This window comes from Asterias rubens, chromosome 13, assembly GCF_902459465.1.
Source record: "Asterias rubens chromosome 13, eAstRub1.3, whole genome shotgun sequence".
In the NCBI taxonomy this organism is placed as follows: Eukaryota; Metazoa; Echinodermata; class Asteroidea; order Forcipulatida; family Asteriidae; genus Asterias; species Asterias rubens.
The window spans coordinates 978,686-996,902 of record NC_047074.1 but is presented as its reverse complement, the minus strand read 5'-3'; the positions used below and the strand labels follow the sequence as shown (position 1 = coordinate 996,902).

General features: G+C 39.4%; 1 protein-coding gene across 2 annotated transcripts; it reads left to right on the top strand.

The window, feature by feature from the left end:
* Nucleotides 1-151: 151 nt before the first annotated feature.
* LOC117298814 (coiled-coil domain-containing protein 39-like) lies at nt 152-17,168 on the top strand. Of its 2 annotated transcripts, XM_033782148.1 has the most exons (21): nt 152-229; nt 358-581; nt 1,301-1,420; nt 1,815-1,961; nt 2,808-2,966; nt 3,624-3,716; nt 4,184-4,312; nt 4,950-5,141; nt 5,919-6,022; nt 6,996-7,323; nt 8,287-8,451; nt 9,132-9,269; nt 9,831-9,947; nt 10,648-10,787; nt 11,061-11,136; nt 11,621-11,780; nt 12,344-12,522; nt 13,412-13,543; nt 14,018-14,134; nt 14,634-14,734; nt 15,447-15,681. In XM_033782148.1, exons 2-21 carry the CDS (start codon nt 489-491, stop codon nt 15,679-15,681), a joined length of 2,925 nt encoding a protein of 974 aa, XP_033638039.1. In that variant the 5' UTR covers nt 152-229; nt 358-488. The 2 variants fall into 2 exon arrangements, with proteins under 2 accessions (XP_033638039.1, XP_033638040.1); XM_033782149.1 differs by lacking the exon at nt 152-229 and having other exon boundaries at nt 489-581; nt 15,447-17,168.
* Nucleotides 17,169-18,217: the final 1,049 nt, after the last annotated feature.

Sequence of the window (18,217 nt, the reverse complement as noted above, 5' to 3'; positions counted from 1 at the left end):
TATTTTGTTTATGTCTGGAGAATCATAACCCAGCTACATTATTTTTGGTAAATTTTTACATGGATAGCGCCCTCTGTTGCCACTTAAATATTATGTCACTGGTGCGCTGCTCTGTTGATGTTCAACTCTCGCGTAAATTGTAGGGGACAATGAAAGGTCATCCGAATACCGTAACCACAGCAAATTTGCAAACATGGTACACAAGTCTCACGGACGACAGCAATAAAAGGTAATTTTCTTTTGTGAAAGATTGTTTTAAAAACGTTATTAATTTATCACATTCTTGTATATTGTTAACAAGAAATGGTAAATAACGACCCTTTCTATATTTTTTACCCATTTTTCTGGTTTCAAAAGTCATTAGAATTGCAACTTCGACCACCGAAATTTAGTTTGACAGCAACAGCAGTGACCGAAGACCGACCCAATACAGGAGAGTTTCCCCAACGGTGTTGTCAGCACGATCGACCGGTGGAGGTCTAGCCAACATGAGTGTCCGGAGTGTCCTCGGTGAGATGGAGTGGGACGGAGGGATGAAGGTCCCTGTCGCGAATCAAGAGAACAAACAACTTGAGGAACAGGTAAACCTTAGCTAGATTGGCAGGCATGGCAGGGGGGTTGGCTTTTTAAAATGTTTTGGACTCTGGAGTCTGGAGTGTTTATAAATCTATTTTGTTGATGAGAAAAATTAAGATGTTGACAAGATTTTAATTATGTTTTTATTTATTGTTTGTTTTCAATCATGTCAATCAACTTCCATGCCTTTCTACATCTTGTTCAAGGTGCAGATTTTGTTATTGTGAACACTTGTTACCGTCTACGACTCAGCTCTCAAACTAGGATTCTAGGAACCACTCAAACTTCATACATGCCTTTACTTAGATTTAAAAAGTGTGCCAAGTCGCAGTCAGAAATAAGTGTTAAAGAATCAAAGTTTACCTTTGGAACAAAATGGAGTACTTTACTTTGATTGTAGTTTGTGTTTAACAAATGTATTTTTTCAATTTTGTTTTGAGAGACAACCATTTCTCTCCTTCATTTCCATTCGTCTGTCATTGATTTTTGAGTTTGATAGATTAAGTTTATAAACCCAAAAGATGATAATCTACGTTTGTTATGTGAGGGAATTTATCGATTACTGAGACTTTTTCCTTTATTGCTTGTATTTACCATTAATTGTCCTGGCGTATTTGAAACCAAGAGTTCACACAATTGGAAGCAATATGTAAACTTTTATGTTTGCAGATGTGCATGATGATTTCTTACTTTATAACTGTTCTGGTTTTGGTTTTTCCAATAGGTCCAAAGAAAACAACAAGAGATCGTCAGGTTTCAGTCTGAGCTGTCAGAGCATGAGGACCGGGTATTTGCGATGTCTGAGCATATGAAGAATGTACAACAAGAGCTGAATCAGACACAGGTAACCAACTAATAAACCTATCTTCTGTTGCCCTGTTATTGGCCTTGGTGCCCCTTCAAAAGTTTCCTATAAACCTTTGATTAATGCCTGGTTTATACATCCTGCGAAAGCGATACAAATGTTGACCTCGCAAATTCGCTAGGAATAGTTTGGAAGACTTGAACACAGCTCAACTCCTGCGAAATGTTTGCAGCCGAAACAGAGCTGTGACATTAAAATTCCATTCCTTGAGATCAATGCATTCTAAAAAATAAAAAAAATAAACACAGTTCCTTCCCACACCCCAAACAATACTAGATTGTATCAAAGAAACATCAGTTTTAAACTCTGCTGTGATTCTGGTCGTTACTTTTGAAAATGTTTTTAAAAAAACCAATAATAATTGATCTTGTAGGCCTTGAATCGAGCCCGTGGTAATGAGTTGGATACAGAGAATCACATGTCACTCGTTGCATCACGGGAGGCCGGACGTCTTAAACAGGAAATTCAACGTCTTGAGAATGATCTGGCTGACATCAAAGAGCGTCGAAACATTCATGAGGTAAACTATCTTGAATTTCCTTCCTTCTTTTTATTCTTGAGATTTCTCCAACTCCTTCCCACAGTAATCTGGGTTTTTTTTCATTAAAACAAATATGCTGTCATATTTTGTATGCAACTTTCATACTCATTGTTTGAAACCTTGGCTCAATTTCATAGAGCTGCTTAGAGACACTGGACACTATTGGTAATTGTCAAAGACCAGTCTTATCACTTGGTGTATCTCAACTATGCATAAAATAACAAACCTGTGAATAGTTGAGCTCAATCGGTCGTCGAAATTGCCTGATAACAATGAAGAAAAAAAACACCCTTGTCACACAAAGTTTTGTGCTTTCAGATGCTTGATTTCGAGACCTCAAGTTCTGAATCTGAGGTTTTGAAATCAGTTTCGTGGAAAATTGCTTCTTTCTCAAAACTACCTTACTTCAGAGGGAGCCGTTTCTCACAATGTTTTATACGATCAACAGCTCCCCTTTACTCGTTACCAAGTAAGGTTTTATGCCAATAATTATTTTGAGTAGTTACCAATAGTGTCCACTGCCTTTAAGTACAAACAGAAGTATGCTTACCAGCTCAAGGTTAGCAGCCTAACTGCCATGTCACAAGTACAGCTTTTTAAGCAATATCTTCCGCTAAGCAGCTCTATGAAACTGTGTCATATTTATTCTAAAAGGAAAAAATTTCCCTCTTTATTTGTTGTTTTCCATGCAATTTATCAAAAGCACAGAGGCTGTTAGACAATGTCCCCACAGTCTTCAGTTCTTTTGAAGTTGCCGCAAAAACTGGAAGAAAAAGAAAATATAGTTTAAAAATAATCAATTCAATTTTGGTTTCCGTTTAATAGAACATCATCTTCAAGAATACCCAATCCTTGGAGGAGTTGAAGTCACAACTGAATTGGGACCAGCAGGCGTTAGAGGCGTGGCTTGAAGAGTCTGCAAGGAAAGATGAAGACGCAATGACGCTGACCAAGTACACCAAAATGGATGACGCCAAAATCAAGGTATGTTTGTTTAGATGATCTTCCCGTGAAGGGGACTCGGCAAACTCCCACAAGGGGATATATAACCAAGCTAGCAACAGCCAATCTCTCTCATACATACACTGGTTTATCATCTATGATGATGAATTGAAAACATTTTGATTCAGTAACTAGACGACAATACTTTTTGTAATCATTGTGAATTCAGCTTTGTAGGATTCGAACCTACGACCTTGTGTTTGCATAGCCTGCAGTCTAACCACTGGATCACAGTTGACAGGTAGTGATGTCCTCAAACCTCTCGCATGACAAGACAATTGCAAGTTCTGCTGTTAAATCATGCACAAAAGACTCTTTGTTTAAAAACATATCTCACTGCCATCAAGTTTATGTTTAGGGAGGCCTCCAGTATAGGGCTGGATAGCTCAGTTGTTAAGAGCGCTGGTACAATATTCTGTAGGTCGTAGTCCAAGTCCTGCTCCAGTCAATTTTTCTTTGTTCAAAATCAGACTTTAAAACTTACCCAGTCAGTTTATCTTGTGGTTTAGGACTTGAAGTTACATCAGGAACATCAATAATAGTTTGAACGATGTACGTTTGTGTAGGTTCAAGACAAGCAAAGGCTAATTTTATGAAGAAACATTTGAATTATAAATTTAATTTTATATGATTTGACAGGAACTTTCACTGCGCATGGAACGAATGACAGATGAGAGCCACAAGAAGAGAAAACATCTGGAGCATGAGATGACGGAGACACTCACCGCTCAGGTAAGAAACTCATTGAGTAGTTTTGAGTTTGTTAATTTGGAATTTGGTACTTTCCCGAGTTCTTTGAAAAAAAAATCATAGGCATATTACTTGGGTGGGATTCAAACCCAAGACCTTTGCAATTCTAGATTCATACCAACTATGTTTTAGCAGCAGGTACTACAAGGGTTTAATAGATGTTAAATTTGTAGCAGGGATAAAGAATATTCTATGGCCCTTTTCCAAGGCTTTGGATTCGGACTCGGGCTCCGTCCTCTCGTCTGAAGCCCTGAGCACTACACAAAGCATGCGCAATTGTCAAACCAACTGCATGGCCAAGCTAGCCTTAGCCGAATTTGGAGCCGAAGACAAGGTTTCGAAAAGGGCCCTTTGAAGCTGTCCAACCCCTGGCAAAAGGCTAGATTTATTGTTGATCTAAGAGGATTAGATGAATTGGGTTTTAAAGTTCTTTATTTGTGATTTCTTAGTTGGAGTTGGACAAGACAGCTGAGGAGTTTCGCAAAGCTCATAACAATCGTCAAGAATTGATCAGTCAGTGGGAATCAACTATTGAACAGATGCAACGGAGAGATAAAGAAATGGACATGCTCGCTAACGTAAGTTCATCTGTATTTTTTAGTTATTCTTAGGCCAATTCTTAAAGCACAAAATTAAGGTGGCAGACTTGTGCGTTAACCATGGGTTTGCATTGTTACATTATTGACTTTCATACAGTTAGTAAGCACTGGAAGGTTAGCGAGCCTTTTCGTGTGCTTAAGGTAAGCAATGTTGAAATAGAAATCTAACAGTAAGGTTTTGATACCTTTTGAAGATCAAGTTTTTGCCATGACATGAATCCCTACTCACTGTGAATAAAGATATGTAATATAATTTACCTGTAGAAGTTTCAGCTTCATTAGTTGTCAGATTTTTGAGAGAAAAAAGTGGAAATCACACAGTAAATGTTTTCAGGAGAGTCATGTAAATCCGTTGTTCATGCTAAACTGTTTTTCATCTGAGACGTGAGACAACAATTATTTTTGTGAAATTATTTAACTAGTTTGTCAAAAACTACAGCACCTCAGCAAGCAATATTTTAAGAGAAGCTTTCTACCATAATTATCTTTAAACCGTGTAAGTTTAATGTAAACGTGTGGAGGTTTGTGTTTAGTGTCGTATCAAAAGTATCAAACCCCTTGCAGCAGCTCCATGAAACTGGTTTTCTAATTGCTTAATATTTTCTAATTGATTCAGGAGCTGTCCGAGGTGAAGGCAGAAGTCTTCAATAATGAGAGCAACGTCAAGGAAAAGCAGCAGTTCTTGGATAATGAAGTTGAGAATAACCGAGAGCAGCAGAAGAAGCTTGGGGCCACGGATCGAGCCGCCGCTAAACTCCGACTGGACTACAGAGATGCTGAGACCCAGCGAATCCAGTTCCAAGATGAGGTATGTGAATGGAAGATGCTTGATGCTTTCTTAAAGATGCTGTCAGATTTTTGGCCCCAAACATTAAAAAATATATTTTTTTGAGTGAATGGTATTTCAAAGAGTATCACCCGCTCTGACGAAAAAAAGTTTAACTTTAACTTTTAATGGTCAGGAACCATGACAAAAATTTAAAACGTTTCTTATAAAACACATTTTTGAGCACTTTATTTCACTGCTACTAATAATTGGCAGACTTTTTCGAGCAATGGCTCAAATGAAAGCTTGTAACTTTCTCGACCCCCATCAAAATACCTATTGAATTTTAAATCAAATGTTTGGGGTCAAATCGGCCAAAAATCTGACATAGCATCTTTAAGTCATGTAGTAATATGCCTAATAATAATAACTAGTTCTTAATGGCGCATTTTACAATAACCGAACCAATACGCTTTACATAGGGACCCAGGTCATTACGCCAAAAACTTCCCTGTAATCTTTCTCAGCTCCCTGGGAAGTATACAGCCATGAGTTGCCTTGGTTTTTCAAAGATGTTTCATACACTATATCAACCTCTACCTTCGCAGGTACCAATGTATACCCCTGGGTGAAGAGAAGCAATCATAGTAAAGTATCTTGCTCAAGGACACAAGTGTAGCTTGGACCCGAACCCACACTCCGATGACTAAACCACCAGAAATTGAATTCCATGCTCTAAACCACAATATTTTCTTTAAGTTACTTTCCATTGAGCATCATTTGGAAATATTGTAATGTTATGATGAATTTTCATTTCAGCTTGAAACATTGAAGTTCACCGTCGCCAGAACAGCAACAGATTTAGAGGGAATGAGACGGCAAGTTGGCGACTTAAAAAGGGATGTGGAAGACAAGAAAAACAGGTGATTTTTTATTTATTTTCATAAACAACAATAAACAACAACAACAACTGCATCATTATAACGGGATAAATAGGGAGATGATAAGAAATGTTCAGTTTTAGATGTGTGGAGGAAAATCCCCAATGGAAGAAAACCAACGCAATCATGTAGGGACTGAAAACCCAATCCACATGCAAGGCTCCAGTCTCAGGTGGGATTCGAACTGAGTTGAAAGGCAGGGTTAGAAGCCACTGAGCCAACCTTGTCCCCATGTCATGTGGAAGGAAAACCCCAATCTGGACAACCAACGCAATCATGTAGGGACTGAAAACCCAATCCACATGCAAGGCTCCAGTCTCAGGTGGGATTCGAACTGAGTTGAAAGGCAGGGTTAGAAGCCACTGAGCCAACCTGGGGACGATTTCACATAGCAATAACATTCATCGCCAGACAAATTGTCAGTATCACCGTAGTGATTTGTATTGTGACATCACACTTTACTTAGCAACTACGATTGATTTGCAGTTGATACGATCAGTCTTAGCTCTTTGTGAAATCGGCCCCGGGTCCCCATGTGATGTGGGAGGAAAACCCCAATCTGGACAACCAACGCAATCATGTAGGGACTGAAAACCCAATTCACATGCAAGGCTCCAGTCTGAGGTGGGATTCGAACCGGGGTCCACAGAGGTGAAAGGCAGGGAAAGAAATCACTGACTGAGCCGACCTGAGCCAATCTAATAGGCTCTGTCCCTTAATTTATTGAACAATCACCCAACTGACTGAGTGGTAAATTATCTGATAATTTAGTGGTCTGGTTGGTGTAAAGTCCCTGATTTTCATCTCTCTGATTTTTGTCCAATTTAACAACGGCTTACCAACTGATTCACAACAGAGGGAAAGTATCAGCTCCATTTGCTGTTGGAACTTTGAAAGATTCCTTACTTGATTTACGATCAAGAAATTACACAAATGTGCAATCTTTTATTTGCAGGGTGGAGAACGCCAAAGCCAATCGTCAGGACCTGATGATCAAGCTTGAGAAGATATCGGACGCTTCCCTAACGGCCGAGGAACGAGCCGCCATGATGGACAAAGCCCTCTTGGATGAAGAAGAGAATCTACACCTTCTGGATCAGGAGCTGAAGAGGTTGAGAGATCTCCAGTATAAGAAAGCCCAGGAGTTGTTCGAAGGGAAGACCATGGAGAAGAACACAATGGCCGAGATTCAGGGATCGAGGGCGGCGAGTCGGAACCTGAGCAGTAGGATTAATAAACTGGATCATGACTCGCTGAAGCAGCAAGAGATTATCTACAATCAGGTAACTGTCTGAACTAAGCTTGGGCGATATCACGATAATATCGAATATCGCGATATATTGTCGGCGATATATCGTGAATAAAATAGATCGATATCGCCCAAGCTTAAACTGAACTACATCGTTCCCTTGCCTGACAAAGTATTATTGGTTTGACCACAAATGTTGCTACATCGGGGCAAACCCCACAATAATAATATATAGCGCTTTTCACACCCGGAGGGCGTCCCAAAGCGCGTCACATTATTACCCCTGTCACTGGGCCTTAAAGCACTCCTTAAACCATCTCAGCTCCCGGGTGGGGAGTATGCAGCCTGTGCAACATTAATATGCGCTACTCGGCTAAATCAATCATAAGAACCATCTCTGCCTTCACAGGTACCCATTTACCCCTGGGTGGAGAGAAGCAATTATAGTTAAGTGTCTTGCTCAGGGACAAAAGTGTCATGACCGGGATTCGAACCCACACTCTGCTGAACAGAAGCATCAGAGCTTGAATTCGTCCTCTGCCTGCTACTATTAAGTTCGAGGGACCCCGTCTGTTCCATTCTTTTGTTTACCTATATTTTGTCTAATTAATCGTCAACAACAGTTTTTAACAACATTTTGTTTGTTTAGTATTTATGGATTTTTAAATTTGTTCTTCTTTAAATTATACACTTTTTTTTCATGCTTTTTATGTTAACATCTTAATTTAATAATAATAATTTTGAGTTGAATGGATAGACTTGATCTGAATTGAAGTGAGTTCAACACACCTCTATGACAGGTTTCATAACTTTTTAGAAACCCGGAAGAGATTCCAAGAGCAGGTTTTTGTCTTTAGAATCATAAAAAATATATAAAAATAACGAGAACTGTACTTGGGTTTTATTTGTTGTAAGAAGTTTTTTTTGTGTATTTTGAATAGTGAAAATTAAGTCGTCTGATTAATTTGTTATTTTGCTTTGCTTTTTTTTGGTGTAGGATTTTACTGTGCAGCAGTTGGAGAGACGTATTGCTCGTATCCAGGGTGAGCGAAGCACAGAGGAGATGGATCAACTGAACGCTAAGATCAAGGAACTGACAGCCGTCTTAGAAGAGAGGAATAACACATATCAGTTGGTCAACACTCAGCTGAAACGACTCCAGGTAAAGACATCAGATTGTGTGTCAATGAAAATGTAACAAGTGCTTACTCACTCACTTACTCACTTCGTTGACCCAAGTTACTTGAGAGGAGCGCGATGGTACACACGCCACACATCACGATCACTCATGTAGCCAGCGAGATCATCCGTAGTCGCCATTCTTTTATCTTCCTTCATCATCTTCACCATGTTCTTGACTGGTCTCCCTCTGTTTGGTTGTCCATGTTTTGGCTCCAAAAGGGGTAGAAGTTCTCAAATACATGTAGGTCCTCAAAGCAACTGACTGTCGAAGGCTCTGGAGTAGGAAATGAGCATAGCGTGTGTGTCTCACTCTGCGAAGCTAAAAACTCAAAATGCACTGTTGAGAGTTCTTGAGGAGCTGTCATGTTTGCAGGACTTGTACCTGCTCTTGAACGGGGACAGCGTTTTTCCTCTAGTATAAGGGGCACTTCTAGAAGGAAACTGTCAATTTGTATTGGAACTTTGCAAAAGGTACCACACGAAAAGCAATTGCTGTGAGTACCTAGGGTTATTATGAGGCCTGTCTTTATAACAGTGATCTGTTTTTAATCATTTTTTCTTTTCTTCAAAAGGCCATTGTAACACAAGCGATTGTTGTAATTTCCAATTTGATCTTGAGTGTTTTGGAGTAAATTGGTGTAAATGGTATGTTCTCTACAGGATGATATCCGACGTGTCAAGAGAGATCTTGACAAGAGTGGGACGGAGAAAGCTGACCTGACCAGTAAGATGGAAGAACTGAACCTCCACAACGACAGCTCACAACGAGAGCTCAAACGCATCATCTATAACAAACAGGTAAAGTAACAGACAATGTTCTCAGTCCGTGATTATTATTACTAGTAAGCATAAAAACTTACTAAGTGCAGAAAAATATTGCTTAACAGGAACTGTTAAGACACAGCAGAGTATTATCAGGAAGTGATTGTTACTACTCAGTAAACCTGACCCAATTTCATTAAGCCAAAAAACCTTGCTAAGCACAACCAAAAGGTTGCTTGACAGAAACTGGTTACCAGCCATAACTCCTTAAAGTTTACATTATTGCAACTGCAGGTGCCCCACTCAGTTGCTGCTTAGCAAAGAATTGTTCACCTTTGTGGAGCACTGTTCGAATCCCACCTCTGACCGGAGCCTTGCATGTAGATTGGGTTGTCAGTCCCTACCTGATTGCATAGGTTAATCCCATTTAAGGTTTCCCTTCCACGTCTAAAACTGAACGTTTCTTCTTGTTTCCTAATCCCTGTACCATTATTGGCGCTTGAGCTGTTGGCTGTATTATAAAATAAATGAATAAAACTATGTTATGATGTCCTGCGCAAGTAAAATCTTAATTTTGTTTCCATTTCTTATTGACAGGATCAAATGGTTGAGGAGAATATTCTCAAATTGGAGATCAAACGACTGAGGGATCAGTTGAACTCCAGAGCCGACGACGTCTTCTCTCTGGAGAAACGCAGACTTCAACTGGAAACCGTAAGAACAATAAATCTTAATAGATTTCTAACGATTTGTTTTCATGAAAGGCAACTCAGGTCTGACTTTTAAAAACATAATATCAGCAGTTCTCAGACTCTTTAATCAATATAGATTGAAGCTTTTATCTTCTTGGTTTGTTTTTTTGTATCAAAAGCTTTACATCCCAATCCGAAGGACGAAGCAATAATGGTTAAAGGGAAGGTACACATTTGGTGATTACTCAAAATAAATATTAACTTAAAAACTGACTTGGTAACGAGCATTGGAGAGCTGTTGATAGTATAAGACATTGTGAGAAACGGCTCCCTCTGAAGTGGCATAGATTTTGAGAAAGAGGTAATTTCTCACTAAAATAATAAAAGACTTCTAGCTAGAAGTCTTATATTCCTATCTGAAAGCACATAAACTCGTCCAACAAGGGTGTTTTTTCTCTCATAATTTTCTCGCAACTTCGATGACCAATTTAGCTCAAATTTTCACAGGCTTGTTATTTTATGCTTATGTTGGGATACACCAAGTGGGAAGACTGGTCTTTGATAGTTACCAAACATGTACCTTCTCTTTAAGTGTCTTGCTTGGAATACAAGTGTCTAGATTGGGATTCAAACTCACACTGTGCCCTTTGCACCCTCCATTACTCTTTTTATTCAATGAATGAAACAATGGTTACTACCCTAATTTGTCTATTCCTGTTTAGGCGATGAGAGAGCGCCACCATGAGATCTCGATCCATAAGGAGATGCTCCAAGCACAGCTCAAGGGAGCTGAGGAAGAGAGAAGCACGGTCAGCTCAGAGCTTCATGAACGCATCACCAAGATCGACAAGCTACGCAAAAGGTTCGTAGACGAGGGATTGTTGTGAGGGATTGTGCGCTTATAGTCAAAGTAACTACTCTTTTAAGATGCAGTTCAGCCTAGAATTCTGAGTTAGCAGTGTCATGGTAATGAACCCTGTTGTTTTGAGCTTATGGCATGATCATTGACATGATTGAGGTTTTAACATTTTGCTGGTCATTTGCAGGCGTGGGATTTCTCAGGTTTTTTCTTAGTTTTAGGATTCTCTCAAAATCTCCTTGAGCCTTCAAATTGTTTTAATCTTTTTATTCTTAGGTATGAAATCTTGATGGTTTCTATGGCACCACCAGAGGGTGAAGAAGACCGTTCACAAGCTTACTATGTCATAAGGGTAAGTGGTAACCAACCGGTCAAAAAGTTTCCTCATTGCCCAGGGGCCTTACAAAATAAATTGAACAGTTCAAACTTGAGCTTTAATATTTGATAGGGCTAGCAGAAGAAAGTTTTACGAATTGAAAGAAGTTGTAGCTCCTTTGTTCCTAAAATTGTCATTTTTTTTGGTTTATTTGTTTAAGAACAAAACACTCAGATAAGAATTAACTACCTGTACACATAGTTAACTTGTTGGTACAAACAGAGGTGCGTTTTGGCGGCTGTAAGCAATAACTGTTTCAGTCACTGATTATCAATGGCCAAGTCAACCGAAACAGTTATTGTGTACAATCTCGTTTGGACGTGTGTTGGCTCTGAAAAGAGCCAGTGTGGTCTTGAAGTTTCAAACAGTACACTCCGCTCGTCTTCAGGAGAAAAGTACAACCCACAAGCGTCTTTATTTAGTTTTTTATTTTATACACCTTATATCTTTGACATGACAGGCAGCACAGGAGAAGGAGGAGCTTCAACGCAGAGGAGACGAGCTCGACGCTAAGATCCGTAAAGCAGAGAAAGAAATCAAAGCACTGGAGAACACTCTGAGATTGATGAACGGTCGCAATGAGCAGTATCGTAAAAGCTTCAACAGAGTGACCGAAACAAGTAAGTACAAACTTTTACAAATCAATGTGCTGATATTGTTTATTCTGTAAGACGATTTCACTACATGGTATCATAGTGCAGGCTGGCATAGTGCATCTTTCTTTCCAAATCAAAGTGGATGATATTGAATGGTCAAACAGTAGGAGGGTTGACTGTGTACTGTGTAGATGGATGATATATTATTGCAGGCTGGCATGGTTTATTTATCCTTGCTATACGGCACTTACAGGTTACTTCTACCTAGCACCCCATCAAAATGTTGATGAAATAGTGAGACCGGTAACATAGGGGTAGATTAGATCAGTTGGTAGAAATAGTGAGACCGGTAACATAGGGGTAGATTAGATCAGTTGGTAGAGAGCATGTTTTTCGTTCAATTAATTTTGGTTGATGTTCCCGAACCGTGATGACTTTCCATAGGGTTCTGTCATGAGTTGCCGACCTGTTAATCTGTTAATTTTTCTTTGTTCAACCCCAAATTAAGTTACAAACCCAATCAGTATCTCATGTGGTTATTACTTGATAGTAAGGAGATAATAATAAGATGATTTTATTTTCTTTAGGTGAGGAATATGAAGAGAAACAACGTCTCGATGAGCAGCTGAGGGCCGCGATGGATAAATACAAATATAAGAGACGTCAGATCCGAGAGCTACAAGATGATCTACAGACCATGAGTAACACGATGCAGAACCTAACGAGAGATAAAGAGGCTTACGAAGACATGATTGATGAGAAAGAGGTAGGTGTCCTGACTTCTTGGTATAGATCTTATGCATTGATGCATCACGGCATCATCTTAAAGCCATTGGACACTTTCGGAACAGAAAAAAAAATTAAAGTTCACAGATTTACAAATAACTTACAGGGTTTACGGAAGGTAATGGTGAAAGACTTCTCTTGAAATGTTATTCCATGAAATGCTTTACTTTTTGAGAAAACATTAAAACAATATCACATCTCAATATCGACAATTACGGATTTATTTTAAACACATGTCATGACACTGCGCAACGTGTGGAAACAAGGTTGGGTTTTCCCGTTATTTTCTCCCAACTCCGATGACCAATTGAGGCTTAATTTTCACTGGTTTGTTATTTTATATATAAGTTGTGATACACGTGTGGGCCTTGGACAATACTGTTGACCGAAAGTGTCCAATGGCTTTAATAATAAATAGTACTGACTTCTTATATATCGCTCCGTTGGGCTCAAGGCGCTGCAAGGTATGAGGGAATACATTTGAGTTATGTGAGACCTGCTCTTTTAATATACATGTATCACCATGTAATTGTTTACAAGGTGCTGTGTTGCAATATGGAGCCAATCAAACCAGGAACACCCAGGAGAACCCCTTCTCTTGTTGATAAAGTGCACTGGGTTCTTTTACGTGCGTTACATAACACACAGGACCAACAGCCTACGTCCCATTCGAAGGATGAAGCAATTATGGTAAAGTGTCTTGCTTAAGGACACAGGTGTCATGACCGGGACTCGAACCCACACTTTGCTGATCAGAAACACCAGAGCTTCTTAGAGTCCAGTGTTCTTATCTGCTGGGCCATGACACGCTGAAATCTGTTCAGGCAGACAGATGTTTGAACTCAATTTCTTTGTTTCAATGTTAACAGAATAAGCAGCACCAGATGATCCGAGAGCACGATGAGCAGAAAGCTAAGATTGATAGAGTGTCTAAGCAGATAGCACGCTATGCTAGAGAAGTCAGGACAGCTAAGAAGATTAAAGGAGAATCACATGAAGAGGTATGACTGACATTTAAAAATTTCCATCCTGGTTTTTGTCTTGATTTGGTACTGTACATCCAAGCCACCCTTAGCATGAAGCCAAGCATACCAATCAGGGCTTAATGTCAAGCCACCCTTAGCATGAAGCCACGCATACCAATCAGGGCTTAATGTCAATGCTCTACTTACAATCGCAAAGAATTGGCGCTTATGGAAGCAAGGAACTCTGTGCTTATGTCAAGCATACTATACAGGTAAGCAGGGAATTTTTGCCTGTGTGCTTGTGTATTTCACATTACTACTAGGCAATATATGCAACTAGTGCAGAAATGTGATCGTCAGCGCAGAATTTATCGGTAACCAGAGCATTGAAAATGTGCCCTGATCTCTTCTAGAAATCGACCATGGTCACTTTTAAAGGTTTTTTGGCGATCAAACACGTATTCTTCTTGTCCAATTCTAATCGTTTTTTATTTCATAATGTATAAACAGAAAGATTTCTCACTGCGTGAGCTGAGAGACTTCAACAAGAACCTCGCTAAGCAGATTGGTGATGTCATCCACACCCAGCCAGACGTCATACCGACCACCCATATGCTCTTCTCTCAGGTTAGTGTTTATCAAAAGAAGGAATGCAAAAAAATATTAGGAAGGCGGTAACTCAGGGTTAGCCTCAAGGTTTTCCAGGGTTCAAATTCCATCAAAGTTTAACCACAATCGGTAAGCTCATGAGTAACCATACTTTACTGCTTGTGTAATTCTGCATTTCTGGATAGCATTTCTGGAGGAGGGGTGCCGGCATAAACTTCATAATCAGTGAGCTGGAAACTAAACCTTTTAGGACAATTACACAAAAGTTGTCTAAACGAAATAGTCTTGAAAGTAGAGGTTGCTATAAGCTTTAACTAGGGAAATATTGAAACTTCAAAAGAAGGGCCCAAAATTGAAAAAACTTCAGTCATTTTGTCAAATTTCAGCTAAATTTTGAGTTTAGATTTTATGCTCTAAAATGATGCAGTAGGCTCTACTGATGCCTTCTTATGCAACTTGGACCTTCAACAAAATTTCTTCTTCGTCTTTAACCATGATGATTTTTGTTTGTCCTCAGGCTGGTCTTCAAGTGCCTCCAGCACCAACGGGAAGTGCTAGGGGTCATTCTAGACCGGGTTCAGCTTACAGTGCAAGGAGTAGCGCTAGTCTTAGCTCAAGGTACGAACTATTAAAATTATTCACTCAACTTGTTACATTTACTGTTCCACTTGTTTGATGAGCCTTTGCCTCATGCGTTTCAAATCAACAGTTATAATTTTGAATTGTGGTGTGTCGTTGCCGAGTGGTTAAGACCACAGGACTCAGGCTTGTTCATGTTTCTGATCATCAGAGTGTGGGTTCGAGTCCCAGTCTTGCCACTTGTGTCCATGAGGAAGACAAATAAATATTGCTGCGTGCTTCCGATGGGATGTCAAGTCGTAGTGTGTGAACATGCACCTGAAAGATTTGAGTTACACTTATCGCTAAGAAGGGGTTCGCCCTGGTGTGATTGGCAATGGCTGCTGAATGCGCCGCAGCACCGTGTAAACGCTTGTGACTACATAAATTGGGGTCATAATTCAAAGTATTCAATAACCTGTCATAAAATGTTTCTGTTTGTTCAAGCGCCTTGAGTGATGGATTGCAATAGTTGCTTTGGCCGCCAATGATGAATTATTGATGAATTATGCACAAGTGAAGAGCTATCATTGGCTGAGAGTCATGCGTAGCCATAGAGTTATATATAAGAACTAGAGGGCGCACTGGTGATGCTTGTTGCACAAATGCGACGGACCGCAAGGAGACACGCGCGCCCGGTAGATACATGCGCTATACAGAACTTTACTTATTATTAAACAGTATTCTTGTCGATTTTTCTTTCTTTGTGTAGAACTGCATCATCTGTACGCAGCACCGCATCCAGCCGAGCTAGCAGCACTGCAGCCCTTCGTACAGTGAATCTTGGTGGTCTAGGTATCTCAGGCAGTGGGGCTAGAACACCCAAATCAGCACCCCGCTCACCGATACAATCACCCCAACAGGGGACCCCAGGGAGGGTTGGATCACGACCGCCCAGCGGAGGGAGTCAGGCTAGCGTAAGGAGTGGCCGTGGTAGCAAGCACTAGTCAAGACGGACCAGAGTGGAAGGGCAAAGGGCACTGTGTGAGTACAGCTTATGTTCCACTACTCACACCCCCATAGTGTTAGCCAGGAGTGTTCATTTAGACACACTGTTTTATCTGTCATTTACATGTAAATGTATTGTAAGTGAACAATTTGGACACCCTTTTACTAAATCCTGGTGGAAACCCTTGCCCCCATCCCCCTACATCTTCAGCAATGTACTTAAGTTTATTGGTCTTGTGATAACGATTTGCTGGACAGTTTTTAGTGATGGGTAACACAGGGCCGAGACTTCACAAAGAAAACAAAGGCAATTGCAACTGGTCATTGCCTTGGTGCCCTTTATGAAAAAGAAAATGCCTTGGTTCCCTTGCCCTCTCAACAACGAAGCATACATGTCTGGTTACATGAAGTATGTATGCATGGTCTCAGTGAATGTAATCATGCACCAGACTAATCAACAATCAATGGATAAAAATAAACCTAAAAGAGTCTTTCTTTGTCAACCCCTGGAAAGCTCATTAATATTCACCACATAATTCAAAGACACTCGACAATACTTTATTATTGTTCAATAAATTTTTACAAGTTTTTATTGATGGCCAACCATACATTCATCATCCGATGAAGAAAGTTGCACAAAGCTTTACTGAGCAAAACAAGTAAAAATTACTTTAACCCCCCCCCCCCCCACCCATGTTCCTTTTCAATAAATTTAATTTATATTTGTAAATAGAGAGTTGAGATGAGTATTCGTAAGATATATTTGTACAGTTTTTTTGTAGTGCACTTCAACAAAAAAGGTCCAACACTATCGACCACTTGCAGAAAATATTCAGATTTTGTCAACGGTCAAAAGCGTTTCTGTGTGTAGGGAATTTGCGACAAGATTCCAAGTCAACAGAGTTTTTATTTACCACTGTTGACACGTTCCGTTGTTGGCATGGACAAAATTCTCGACTAAACAACCCCCCTGACTGGCTATTGACATTACAGATTGTCTATAAATTGATGCCCTGTGTGTAAAGATTGGACAATTTTATTCCTGCTCACACATTATTTGTCTCGAATTGTATTGACTTGACTACTTGTAACTGCCGCTGAGACACACAAATCAGTGCATAGTCAATCCTTATTTGATATTGACTTTTGAAATTGTCTTACAGTCTGCATTTGCACAGTGTCTGTTTTACGTGCAGAATTTGTGACGGACAAAATCGGTACAGCACGGTAAACCTGGAATGGTAGCCTTTTATATTTGTACAATGACAAATTTGGAGCACCGATGGAATTTACTAGAAGTGTACTTTGTGTATATATATTTAGTGAATAAAATTAATTAGTGGTTGGTACACTGTTGATGGAGAATAAGTTTTTTTATTTATTTTTTTATTTTTATTTAAGAAATAAGCTTTATTTAGGTAAATATTGGTACTTGAAACAAGGGCCAAAATTGAAAAAAACGTCAAGGGGTAAGTCCAGGCATTTTGTCAATTTTGGCCCAAATTTTGAGTTTTTATTTTATGATCTAAAAAGATGCAGTAGGCTCTACTGATGCCTTTTTATGCAACTTGGACCGAGAAATAAGCTTTATTTAGGGAAATATTGGTACTTGAAAAAAGGGCCAAAATTTAAAAAAAAACGTCAAGGGGTAAGTTCAGGCATTTTGTCAATTTTGGGCCAAATTTTGAGTTTTTATTTTATGCTCTAAAAAGATGCAGTAGGCTCTACTGATGCCTTTTATGCAACTTGCACCGAGCAATAAGCTTTAGTTAGGGAAATATTGGTACTTGAAAAAAGGGCCAAAATTGAAAAAAAACGTCAAGGGGTAAGTCCAGGCATTTTGTAAATTTTGGGCCAGATTTTGAGTTTTTATTTTATGCTCTAAAAAGATGCAGTAGGCTCTACTGATGCCTTTTAATGCAACTTGGACCGAGTAATAAGCTTTATTTAGGGAAATATTGGAACTTGAAAAAAGGGCCAAAATTGAAAAAAACGTCAAGGGGTAAGTCCAGGCATTTTGTCAATTTTGGGCAAAATTTTGAGTTTTTATTTTATGCTCTAAAAAGATGCAGTAGGCTCTACTGATGCCTTTTTATGCAACTTGGACCGAGAAATAAGCTTTATTTAGGGAAATATGGGTACTTGAAAAAAGGGCCAAAATTTAAAAAAAACGTCAAGGGGTAAGTCCAGGCATTTTGTCAATTTTGGCCCAAATTTTGAGTTTTTATTTTATGATCTAAAAAGATGCAGTAGGCTCTACTGATGCCTTTTTATGCAACTTGGACCGAGAAATAAGCTTTATTTAGGGAAATATGGGTACTTGAAAAAAGGGCCAAAATTTAAAAAAAACGTCAAGGGGTAAGTTCAGGTAAATATTGGTACTTGAAAAAAGGGCCAAAATTGAAAAAAACGTCAAGGGGTAAGTCCAGGCATTTTGTCAATTTTGGGCCAAATTTTGAGTTTTTATTTTATGCTCTAAAAAGATGCAGTAGGCTCTACTGATGCCTTTTTATGCAACTTGGACCGAGAAATAAG

Excerpts from the sequence above, each read along its gene's own strand:
- LOC117298814 (XM_033782149.1), top strand. The coding sequence starts at position 489 with ATGAGTGTCCGGAGTGTCCTCGGTGAGATGGAGTGGGACGGAGGGATG. Across the intron at positions 1,962-2,807 it reads AGCGTCGAAACATTCATGAG|AACATCATCTTCAAGAATAC; the intron begins GTAAACTATCTT and ends TCCGTTTAATAG. Across the intron at positions 10,788-11,060 it reads ATCGACAAGCTACGCAAAAG|GTATGAAATCTTGATGGTTT; the intron begins GTTCGTAGACGA and ends TTTTATTCTTAG.